The 11,449-nt window shown below is 53.0% G+C and overlaps 1 protein-coding gene across 2 annotated transcripts; it reads right to left on the bottom strand.

Annotated features, from left to right (window-relative positions):
• Window positions 1-36: 36 nt before the first annotated feature.
• Ltk (leukocyte receptor tyrosine kinase) lies at window positions 37-11,422 on the bottom strand. Of its 2 annotated transcripts, XM_052722639.1 has the most exons (20): window positions 8,903-11,422; window positions 8,256-8,399; window positions 7,990-8,161; window positions 7,416-7,566; window positions 7,143-7,289; window positions 6,838-6,994; window positions 6,581-6,763; window positions 4,774-4,872; window positions 4,033-4,185; window positions 3,359-3,454; window positions 2,885-3,080; window positions 2,309-2,399; window positions 2,122-2,186; window positions 1,809-1,938; window positions 1,628-1,725; window positions 1,401-1,493; window positions 1,203-1,304; window positions 937-1,071; window positions 772-862; window positions 37-660 (listed from the first exon to the last, which is right to left on the bottom strand). In XM_052722639.1, exons 1-20 carry the CDS (start codon window positions 8,943-8,945, stop codon window positions 331-333), a joined length of 2,676 nt encoding a protein of 891 aa, XP_052578599.1. In that variant the 5' UTR covers window positions 8,946-11,422; the 3' UTR covers window positions 37-330. The 2 variants fall into 2 exon arrangements, with proteins under 2 accessions (XP_052578599.1, XP_052578600.1); XM_052722640.1 differs by lacking the exon at window positions 6,581-6,763.
• Window positions 11,423-11,449: the final 27 nt, after the last annotated feature.

An 11,449-nucleotide genomic window follows, 5' to 3' on the forward strand; every position in this document is an offset into this window, starting at 1 on the left:
CTCAGAGAAGTGGAGAATGAGAAGAGGGTTTTTGTTGTTGTGGTTTTGTTTTTAATTATTATTAGAAACATCTGTAGCACTGGGGATGGGCCAGATGAAAGATGCTTATGGGAGAGGACAATCTGGGATTCCCAACCGAGTCCTGCAGTGGGTGGGTGTGTGATCTCTGGCTCCAAAGACAGAGTGTGGCCAGGCCCTTCCCCAAGAGGGTTTGGACTGGTTTCCAGTGTGGAAAGGCCAGGCTGCCAGGACAGCCCTGACACATATCTGACCACATGGTCATAGACTGCATAGACTGCAGGGCCAGAGGCTACTGGACTAACAAGCCATCTAGATGCCTGGGAAGGAATGCGGGGAGAAACCATTGCTGAAGTCAGCGCCTGAGTCTCCATCCTTGGGGTCCCTTGGGGTCCAAGAGCCATAGGTGGGGTTCCAAATGTTCTGAGGTCGGAAGCATCTGGATTTGAGGGCCTTGAGGCCAGAGGGCAGCCAAGAGCCAAGAAGGCCTCCTCCCCAGCTTTTCAAGTTCTCTGAACTCAGCTCCAGGGCCTGTGGGGATCTAAGACCTTCCAAGGACCTGTTCCCCAGCCCAGAAGCCCCTTCCTCCTCTAGAATGGGCCCTGGTTCCACCGGCAGGGGTGAATTCAGCACATCAGGATCCTATAAATGGAGAGTGAGGGAACAGGGAACAGACTTTCTTCCTGTCCTACAGAACCAGGATAGTTGGAGGGGATCAGAGGGATGTTCAAGAGTTGGAGGGCAGAGGCACACCTGAGTGCAGTATTGGAGGCGCTCCAAGATGCTGGCAAAGTCAGGGCGGAGCTCAGGTTGATGCTGCCAACACTGGGTCATGATCCTGTACCTAGAGACAGGCAGCAGTTTAGACCTCCTAAAATCTTGAGGGACCTCCCTCCCTGGGCAGCACTGTTAACTCACACTGGCCCAGGGCAGTTCCTAGGAGGGTCCATCCGGCTCCCTGTGACAATGAAGTCTAGGACCTCCTGGTTGGTATGCCCAGGGTAGGGCATATAACCCAGTGAGAAGATCTCCCAGAGCAGTACCCCGAAAGACCTGTACCGTAGGTGGGAGGAACAAATGAAACCCATCAAATACAGCCTCCTCTGCTCTCATATGAGGTGGCCTGAAAGGTTAGGACTGGCCTCAGGGCAGAGGAAGGGAATGCAGGAGGGCCATGCTATCACCAGGAGTCTGTCTTGGATGTGAAAATGCCCTCCAGGAGAGCTTCTGGGGGCATCCACTTGACGGGGAGCAAGGCCCGGCCCCCCTTACGGTAATAACTGGCCCTATAGGAAGGAGAGAGAGTGTGATGAGCTTCTCAAATGCTGTCAGGCGAGTCTCCTCGGAGCAACGGCGTTCCTACCTCCCCAGTTCCTGCTTACCGGTAGATGTCTCTTGCCATTCCAAAGTCTCCAATCTTAGCCACTCGGCCGGGGCCGGTGCAGCTCAGCAGACAGTTACGGGCGGCAATGTCTCTGTAGAAGAGACCAAACAACCACTGTGAGAACTCAGTTGCTCTGGTTCTTCCTCATACGTTTCTTTAAAAGTTGGATATGGGGGGTGTTCCTTGAAGGGACAAATGGGGCTGAGGGTCAGGACTGCTTCCAACCTGTGGATGAAGTGGTTTTCCTCCAGGTAGTGGCATCCCTGGGCTATATCCTGGGCCAGCTGCAACAGGTCCTGCATGGCCAGAAGTGATGGCTGGCCCTGGATTGGGCAGAAGACACATAAGTTGATCCTGGTCTTAGGACAAATGGTCAGGGTCTCAGAAGCTCAGAGAAGGGTCTTACTGGGTGTGGTCTGCTGTGTCTCAGAAAACTCTTCATATCCCCACCAGACATCAGCTCCAGCAGAATAAGTCGAGGGGCAGCCTGGAAGCTGAGGCCCACACAGCGAACGATGTTCTGATGGCTGAACTTGCTGGGTGGGAATGGTGCGCATACCCCGTCACCAGTGGAGAGATGAGCATGTTCTAGACCCCATTAAACTACAGAAAACCTCTGTGCCCTAGAATGCTGCCTCTCAGCCCTAAAGAGAGGAGAGGCCATTCCTGTAGGCAGGTCCTGCCTCCCACCACACCCTCTTGCCTGCCCTCAGGGGCACCTGATGATAACAGCCTCCATGAGAAAGTCCAGCTCATCCTGTCGGGAGCAGAGCTCTGGCAGCGTCTGGGAAGGGAAAGTAGAACACTCCTGAGATTTGGCTGGGTGCTTTAGGAGAGTGATTAACAAGGGCTCCAGTCCATCCCTCCATGGTGTCTACCCCAACCAGAGGCCCTACCCCTTCTCACCTTGATAGCCACCTGCAGAGGGCTGGAGTCCCCAGGAAGACCAATCACTAGTCCCTCATACACCTCCCCAAAGGCACCATGGCCAAGGGCTCTAGAAGAAAACAAGGGAGTGGGTGGTGCAGACAAGGTCTATAGAGGGAGTTACCCCTTCACCTCTTCAGTTCCCACGCCTGTCCAGATGACCCTAGCTGAGCTCTCTGGCTCATGGATGTTCTCAGGCACAAGCTTGCAAAGATAATGCTGACACGCAGAAGAAAGGGCAGGTGGGGCGGGGCAGGTGGGGCTCGAGTCAGGATGCTAATGTGGGATAAGGCCTCTCCTCATGCTAGCAGACCCTCCTGGAAAAGGGCATCCTGTGGGCTCCAGACAGTCATGTTCCGTTCCCAGGTCTCTGAACTGAGCCAAAAGCTGACCCTTTACACGTTACTTTGCCTTTCGGAGCTTGTGGGGTTTCCATCTCCTCTTATAAGGGATTTGAGTTGCAGGCTGTCTGGGATTCATAACACACCATGACAGGAAGAAGGATGGAGAAGGGGGTTCAGGGTGCGTATGATCAGAAGGAGCAAGAGAACTCACCTGAGTAGAGTGACGTTGGCCGGGGAAACCTCAGTGAGCCCTGGGGGCAGAGGCCAGGACTGGGCAGGGCTGAGCCCCACCTGGCAGTAATAGGGATTAGGGGCTGTCCTGATAGCAGAGGTTCGAAGCTTGCTCAGCTCAAGCTCAGGGCCTGGCAGCCTGGTCCCCCACAGGTTCTGCCACTTCTTCTGGTTCACTGGGGGTAAGAAGATCAGAGGCATACCCTCTGTCTGCACCCACTAGGCCCCCTCTGCTTCCCCATGCCCAGAACACCTTTCTAAAAGTCTTTTCAAATACACATTTTCCCCATGACTCCTCAGCTTCTACTCCTAAAAGTCTGGGGGAGTCTATCATTTTCTGTGGGAGTAAGCACCCTGGAGTCAGCTACACTTGCCCTGGAACCACAAAGAAACCCATCACAGCCTAGCAGAGAAGGGTCAGCCTGCACCAGTCACGCCTGCTAGATGCCCATACCTAGAATTAGGACTCCACACATCATAAGGAGGCTCAATGTCAAGGCTGCCACTATGGCTCCCATCAGAATCAGAGGGCTTGCGGTGGTTGGCAGGTCTAGGGAGAAACACAGTCATTTCCAGCAGGCAGCAGGAGGCTCCATTGTCCCTCTACCTCAAGTATTTTATTTTTTAATTTGTTTTGTGGGAGTTTTGTTTGTTTGTTTGTTTGTTTGTTTTTGAGACAGGGTCTCCCAGTATGATGCAGGCTAGCCTCAGACTCTCAATTCTGCTTTAGCCTACCCACTGCTGGGATTACAGATGTGTGCTACCATGTCTGGGTACCCTTAAAATCTTACCCATGCTTCAAGACTCAGCTCAGTGTTTACTTTTCCATGATGCCACCCACCTAGACAAAAGCAACTCTCCCTCCCGAGAACCCCTTAACTCTTTGATACCTTCCATAGCAACTGCCATTTTTAGATACAGTTCTATATCTAAATATCCATCTTGCCTCCCACACTGGCCTACATGTTCTTGACAGCGGAATGTACCCTAACGCATTTCCAACCCTCTACCTGGCACTCCATACAGTGCCTGGCACACAATAGGCCTTTACATTGTCTTTCCCAGTGCCCCACTGCTCCTACCAGCCTGTGAGCCAGCAGTCAGACTGAGGGCAAGGACAAGACATACCCATGCAAGTGACATTATCCACAGCCAGCTCCATGCCCTCTGGGCAGATGCATTCCGCCATCTGGAGCTCTGCCCGCCACTGGCAGTCTTTGAAAGAGCAGTGACTGCAGTTGGGGTGCTTTCGGATCTCCACCTCCCCGTGGCCCTCTGTGACTGTGAGCCAAAGAGTAGATATGGTGGGGTGGGGTAGGGATGGGACATACGGGACCTTCTAGCCACTTGGTTAATTCTTGCTCAGGAGTTTAGGGTAAGCAGCAATACCAACCACACCAACACACAGGGTGATGACGGAGCCTGGGGACTTTTTTTCTTCCATTGATTGATTTTATTCAGAGACAGAGAGAGGCATGCATGCACATGCTTGTGGATGTCAGAATTCAGTTTTCTCCTTCCACCATGGAATCTGAGCAACAAACTCAGGTCATCAGGCTCATGAGGCAAGGGTTTTACCAGCTGAGCCATCTTGGTGGCCCAGCCTAGGGACCTCAGTCAAGCCTATACATTGCATCTTCTGGAACCTTTGAGCCCTGAGGTGTTTGGAAAGAATTCATAGTAAGGATACTTGACTAGCAGTCTACAATACCTGTACTAGAGTCACAGCTCACAGATACTTCTCAAATGTTCCTGTGCCATTTGTGAACTGGGTATCTCAGCTCAGAGCAGATGGTACCTATGGTTATGGGTCCAGGGATCGAGGAGGATGGCTGGCCAGGCTGAGAGGTGGGGAGTCGGGGCAAATACCTGCCAAAGGCTGCAGGTAGAGCTCGCTGCTGGGGTGTACAAAGGATATGCCATCTTCCCCGTCAGCCCAGAGGATGTCAGACTCTGAAGTATCACCACCTTGAAATTGAGAGTGATAGTGGTTTAACTACAAAAAGGGGGAGAGGGGCAGAGGGGGAGCACACAGCTGCCTTGCAGTTGGGAAGCTGGCTTATGAACAGCAGGACAGCTAAGATCTCCCATTGTAAATCCTGTATAGCCTTCTCTACAACGACACTGCCTTACATGTGCAGAGGGGCTACAGAAGCGGGGTTTGGTTGTTCTGCTGAAACCCAAAATTCCAGCATAGCCTGGCTGGGACACCCTTTGTGTGAGCCCTGCAGACCCACATATTCAGCTGAGAAATTCAGCCCACAAATTCCATTTCTGTGTGAACAAAGACATGTGTTGTAAAGTATTTATGAACTGTCCAGTTCTGATAGACCAGGGGTTCCACTTCTTTACATCAATGTCCCCAAACACTGGACCATTAGGACCAATTAACAGATGCCCAACACCCTCCCCCCTGGAGTCATAGATTCTGGAGACTGGCCGTGCATTTCTCTTTAAAATTAAACATAGTAATTAATTTTTAATTAAAAAAATAAAAGTTGTGTATTTATTGTATACAATATGATACTTTGAAATGTGCATGCATTGTCCAATCACTTAAGCCAGTCAACATATGTACCATTTATTGTTTATAGTAAGAATAACTCAAATCTACTCTCAGCCATTTTGTTATTGGGACTAGAGAGGTAGCGTAGTGGTAGAGCACTTCTCTAGCATTCCAAGGCCCTGGGTTTGATCCACAGGCTGTATTTTATCCCCTATACTGACAGAACCAAAAACATTGCTATTAATTGTGGTCGCCATATTGAACTAAAGATAACTTAAATTTACTCCTTCCATCTAATAAAATTTCTTTTTAATATTTGACCATCATCATCCCAGCTTCCAACCCTGAATTTCTATTTCTTTCTTTCTTTCTTTTTTTTTTAATTCAGCCACCTACTTTTTTTTTTTTTAAACTTTCTTTATTATGTACACAGTGTTCTGTTTGCACAGCCAGAAGAGGGCACCAGATCTCATTACAGATGGTTGTGAGCCACCATGTGGTTGCTGGGAATTGAACTCAGGGCTCTTAACCTCTGAGCCATCTCTCCAGCCCCCTGAATTTGTATTTCTAACAACTTCTGTGATAACCACAGTTTGAGAACTGCCGCATTAACCCGTCTTTGCCCTTCCCCTTCCCGGCTCAGCTTGCTAACAAGGCCGGCCCTAAATTCCTTCGATTTGGGCAGAGTAAGGATTTGGTTTGATTTGGGCTTTTTTTTTTTTTCTTTTCTTTTTTCCCCTGGAGCTGAGGACCGAACCCATGGCCTTGCAAGTGCTCTACCACTGAGCTAAATACCCAAACCCCTTCTTTTTTGTTTTTAAGTCAGGGTTTCGCCGTGGGACCCTGGATGACCTGGAATTTACATAGTCTGTTTCTGCAAGTACTAGGATTAAAGGAATGTGCCACCAAGCCTGGCTAATTTGGCCCTTTGTAAAAGACAAAACCAGCCTATAGTCCAGCCTGTCCTCAAACTCTGTTGCTACTTAGCTTGAACTCCTTCTGCCTCCACCACGCACGCACATGCGGGAGTGTGCCACCACGCCCAGGTCTAACCTCCTTTCTAAGAGCACCTACTGGGGCTTGGCACAGGGGAGAGTGGAGCATTCCCCATCCATCCTCCGGAAGGCTCAGGCCAGGTTCTTAGGCGCTACCCTCACATCACCCACCTACCCCGGTAGCCACCGCCGCCGCCGCCCGCCGAGCAGGCCCCGCCGCCGCCCCCGAAGCCTCCAGCCGCGGCCCAGCGGAGCGTGGCCCAGGCCTCCGCGCAGCCCTCGCCGCCCTCGGCCCCTTCCCGCAGTGAGCGTCCCGCCTGCGGAGAGGGGGCCAGCGACGTCCAGCCGCCTCCGCCACCTGCGAAGCGACAGCGGCCGGCCAGCAGTGGCGCTGCGGGCGGCCAGCCCCTCCCCGCCGGCCCGCGCGCTCACCTGCCGCGCCTCCTCTCCCGCTGCTCCCAGGCGCCGCCGCGCGGTTCTCCAGTTTCTCCGGGGCCGCCTGAGTCCGGCCTCGGTCCGGTCGCCTCCAGTAGCCCCTCCCGCCGCCTCCCGCCGCCACCAGCAGCGGCTCTGGCTCCCCCGCGCGCAGCTACGGGGTCAGTGGCCGGTCAAGGGCCGCGCCCGTGGACCGAGGGACCCCCCCAGGAACCCAGACAGAGAGAGAAGCCTGGGACCCTAACGCCCAGCTAGGGGTCGAGGCGACCAGCACCCTCCCCACCCCACCCCCGTGCACCTACCCGGAAGATGTAGGTGGCACCCCCGCCACCCCCGCCCCCGCCGACCCAGCGTCTCCAGCCTGGGACCCTTACGGTCCCGTCCGTTGCCGCATGCTCTCCAGTGGCCCACGACTCTCCCAGACAGACGAGCTGGCTCTCCGGGCTCCCCTGAGCGGCACCAAGGTGGAAATCTGCGTGACCAGGGACCCCTCCTCCCCGTACTGCTGTCCAGGCAACAAGGACGCCTTCCCCAGCCCTCCGCCCGGGCGCCCCTTTCCCACTGGCTCCGCTTACTCCGGGACAGGCGTCCTCGCCCTGCTGCCCCACAAGGATGTACAACCGCTCCCCTCGACTGAGGAAGAAGACCGCCGAGAGGAAGATGCCGTGCGCCCGGGACAGGTGGTTTCTGGCGCCTTTGCCGCCCGCGGCTCCGTAGGCGGAGATCCTGCGGGAAGAGGACGCGGGGTTTGGCGCCTCCGTCCTGGGCCAGGCTGCGGCGGGAGGTCGGAAACCCGCGGCCGGTCGGGAAACTGCTAAGTGGCTTCGTGCGGCCGACTGTGAAGGGATGGGCAGACTGGGTTTGCAGTTAGGTTCCACGCGTATTTCAGGAGTGTTAATGGAAATGGCGGGAAGGGTCGAGCCCCGTTTGGAGCCACTGCTGATGAGGCGGCCGTCCTGTACACCCGCTAACTCGGGTCCTGTTGCTACACTTCTCGCTGGAAGGACAAGCCATCCAAGTGACTGACCCTAGGCATCGCTGCGGAATACTTTAAGACAAAAAGTGATGGTGCTCTGGGGTCCTGCTTCCCCGGACTGTAGAACCGTAGGCTGGCAGGAATTGCCACCCTCGCCCTTGCCAGGCACTTACAGATACTGGCCGGTGTCCGGCGCCCGCCACAGCTGCACGCCTTGCAGCGGCCCAGCAGCTCCCACCGTCACCGCCACGCTGCTTCCTGTGTATGCCCCGTCGCACTGTGTCTGTGTGGGCCCCCGCCGGCCGCTGGCGCCACAGGTGCTGAACACCCAAGGCCCCTGTGCGCCTAGGTGCAAGGGAGAAGGAAAGAGTGGAGTTCCTGTCCAGACTTAGGAATCTGGTGATGGTGAGCGAAGAAAAGGGAGGAGCCTGAAGCTCACCTAGAGGATTTGGGAGGGAAGCTGGCTCCAATCTACTGGGCGTGGGGGTGACTTTCTGCTCCTGGAAATTGGAGACTAGCACCGGCAAGGGCGAGGATGTTAGCAAAGGTGCCTGGATCTCCGTGTTGGAGCAAAGAATAGTTCCTGAAAGGTGACAGGGAGGAAGAGAGGTTAGAAGAAGGTGCAGAATGTGGAGAGACATAAGTGATGGACGGCCACTCAACAGTATCCTGCTTGCAGCCACACCCCTAATGCCACCCGGCTGGCACACACCAGAGCCTGAAGCCAGAGACCTACCACCCAACCAGGTCGCCCGAGCCCCGCAAGGTGTCTGCATATACCAGATTCTCCATTCCAGAGTTCTCGCTGAGTGACTTGGGGGCTGAACCGCGCCTAGTGGTATAGCACCCCCATCCCTTTCCTCCATTTAGACTGGTGTCCTTACTCCCAGGTAGTGCCAGGGGCCCACCTGATTCTTAGATTTGTATGCGCTCCGTGCTTCTCTGGCTGCACTCTAGAGGCACAGACTAGAGAGCTTTGGTTCGAGGCTGCCTTAGAAGGAACCAGAGACCTGGTCTGTCTCTGACGCAGCCCTGAATCTAGGTGTGTCTGGTTGGCTGGTACCCTGACCACCAGACAGTACTCACCGGCGGCTCCCAGCCACAGCAGCAGCCGGCAGGAGCAGCCCATCGTCGGATCCGTGGGTTCTAGCTAAGGATGTAGTCTTGGAGCTATCCCCACTACCCTGCGGACCTGGAGCTGGCCTGACTACGCCCACATCGGGGGTGGGGAGCAAGAGGAGGAAAAGGCGGGGCATGTGGGCAGTGAGGTCCCCAAGCTTCCGGGAGCAGCTTTGCTGAACTCCCGAGGGGCTCTCAGTCAGGAACCACTGGCTTGTCCTCTGGCTACCCTAACAATTAGGGTGAGTTCGTGGTAGGAGTAAAAGTTGGACCTATTCTATTCTTTTGGGATAGCAGCCTGGATGGCAGCTAGCCACATCCTAGGCAGTGGCTTCTGTGGTTTTCAGGATAGGAACAGAGTGAATGGCTTTATTGGTGGCAGTATTGGTGTGTGTGTGAATGATCACACATGGGAAGTATGTAGAACCAGGTTGGCCTCCAAAGAGCCACCTGCCTCTTGAGTGGTGGGATTAATGGCATATGCCACAATGCCTTGCAGAAAGAACTCTCTAAACTGTCCCCAGTAAAGCATTGCTATGGTTATCACCCCTGACACCTCAGGACGTGACTTTCTGGGTTTGTTACACACAGCTCCATTGCCCTGTGCACAACTTGTTACTGCCATGACTGGACAAGGTATCTGAGAACTCCGGCAGGGTAGCTCACACTTCTAATCCAGGATCTGCCAGGTGTAGAGGACCTAATGCTCAAAGTTATCCTCTGCTATCAAACTAGATGCCAGCCTGGGCTACATGAGACCTCCTCTCAGAAAGGGAATCAAATTTTTTTTTTTTTTTTTTTTTGGTTTTTCGAGACAGGGTTTCTCTGTGTAGCTTTGCGCCTCTCCTGGAACTCACTTGGTAGCCCAGGCTGGCCTCGAACTCACAGAGATCCGCCTGGCTCTGCCTCCCGAGTGCTGGGATTAAAGGCGTGCGCCACCACTGCCCGGCTAACAAGTTATTCTTTTTTTTTTTTTTCTGAGACAGGGTTTCTCCGTGTAGCTTTGCGCCTTTCCTGGAACTCACTTGGTGCGAATCAAATTTTAAAAGGTGTCAGAGGACCCAAGGGTTAGCACCCCAGGCAATACAGAGTAGCACAGCCACCGTCCACATTTGCCAATCACGTGCTAGGAAACTTCTGGAAGCCACACAACAGCCACTTACTGAGAGGGCCACTGGAATTAAGCCTTTAAATTGTCTTGTGTATTGTATTCTCTATCTTTTGTTCAAAATGCTAATGTTAAGCCAAGCATGGTGGCTCATGCCTGTAATTCCAGCACTTAAAAGGTCGAGGAGGGAGGATTGCTATGAGTTCCAGACCATCCTGAGCGAGAGTAACACTTTGTCTGGAAACAAAAGACAAACGAAACCTCCCTACAAGAATAAATTTTTGCAAAGGATTTCCTTCAACCATCTGCAGAGGAAAACTGAAGTTGTGCCTAGTAGGTAACTAACTACTTAGTAAATTCTGAGCTGGGTGTGGTGGCGCACATCTTTAATCTAAGCACTCGGGAGGCAGAGGCAGGTGAATCTCTATGAGGCCAGCCTGGTCTACAGAGTGAGGTCTAGGACAGCCAGGACTACACAGAGAAACCCTGTCTCAAAAAAAACAAAAACAAAAACAAAAAACTAACCAACCAAACAACAAAAAGCCAAAAATCCTTGAAAACAAAAAGCAAGCAGTGTGATGACACATGCCCACAATCCCAGCACTTTGTACATAAAGGAAGGGGGATTAGTTCAAAGCCATCCTATGCTACATCCGGAGTTCAAAGCCAACCTGAGTCACAAGAGACTCTATATAAAATAAAATACAGGGCCAGGCAGTGAAATGGTGATGACTGAAACGTTAAAACAGGGCCAGTGAAAGGGTGTTTGTTGCCAACCTGATGACCTCAACTAGGACCTGATGATCCCTGGGACCCACACGGTGGAGGGAGAACTCACTCTTCTAAGTGCTTCTCAGACCCTCACCCCTTACACACACACACACACACACACACACACACACGATGGATAAAATGTAACTTAAAAGGCTGAGGGCAGTGGTGCACACTTGTTTAAAAAAATAAGTAAATAAAATGAACTAAGTCAATTTATGTTTTGATCCACTCCTCCCACCAAGGTCCTACTAAGGGAAGTCCACTGTGTGAGGCTGGCGACGGCTCCGTGGTTAAGTGCACTTGGGTTTGGTTTCCAGTACCCACAGCAGGCAGCTCACAACCACCTACAACTACAGCCCCAGGGGGATCCAACATTATCTTCTGGCCTCTGTGGGTACCTGCACACATGGCATACATACATACATACAGATACATACACATAAACTTTAAAAAAAAAGCCCACTGAGAATGGCATATTGGAAAGTACTACATCAGGCTGACATTTGGCCTCACTGACCCCTGTACTTCCAGGGGCCTGCACAGAATTCTCCAGGACCACACCCACTCCCAAGACCATTGTCACTACCACAAACCTCTAGGACACACATCTCTGCCAACTGCAGGTGGAGACT

This window comes from Peromyscus californicus, unplaced genomic scaffold, assembly GCF_007827085.1.
Source record: "Peromyscus californicus insignis strain IS unplaced genomic scaffold, ASM782708v3 Scaffold_7__1_contigs__length_154581171, whole genome shotgun sequence".
NCBI classification, from domain to species: domain Eukaryota; kingdom Metazoa; phylum Chordata; class Mammalia; order Rodentia; family Cricetidae; genus Peromyscus; species Peromyscus californicus.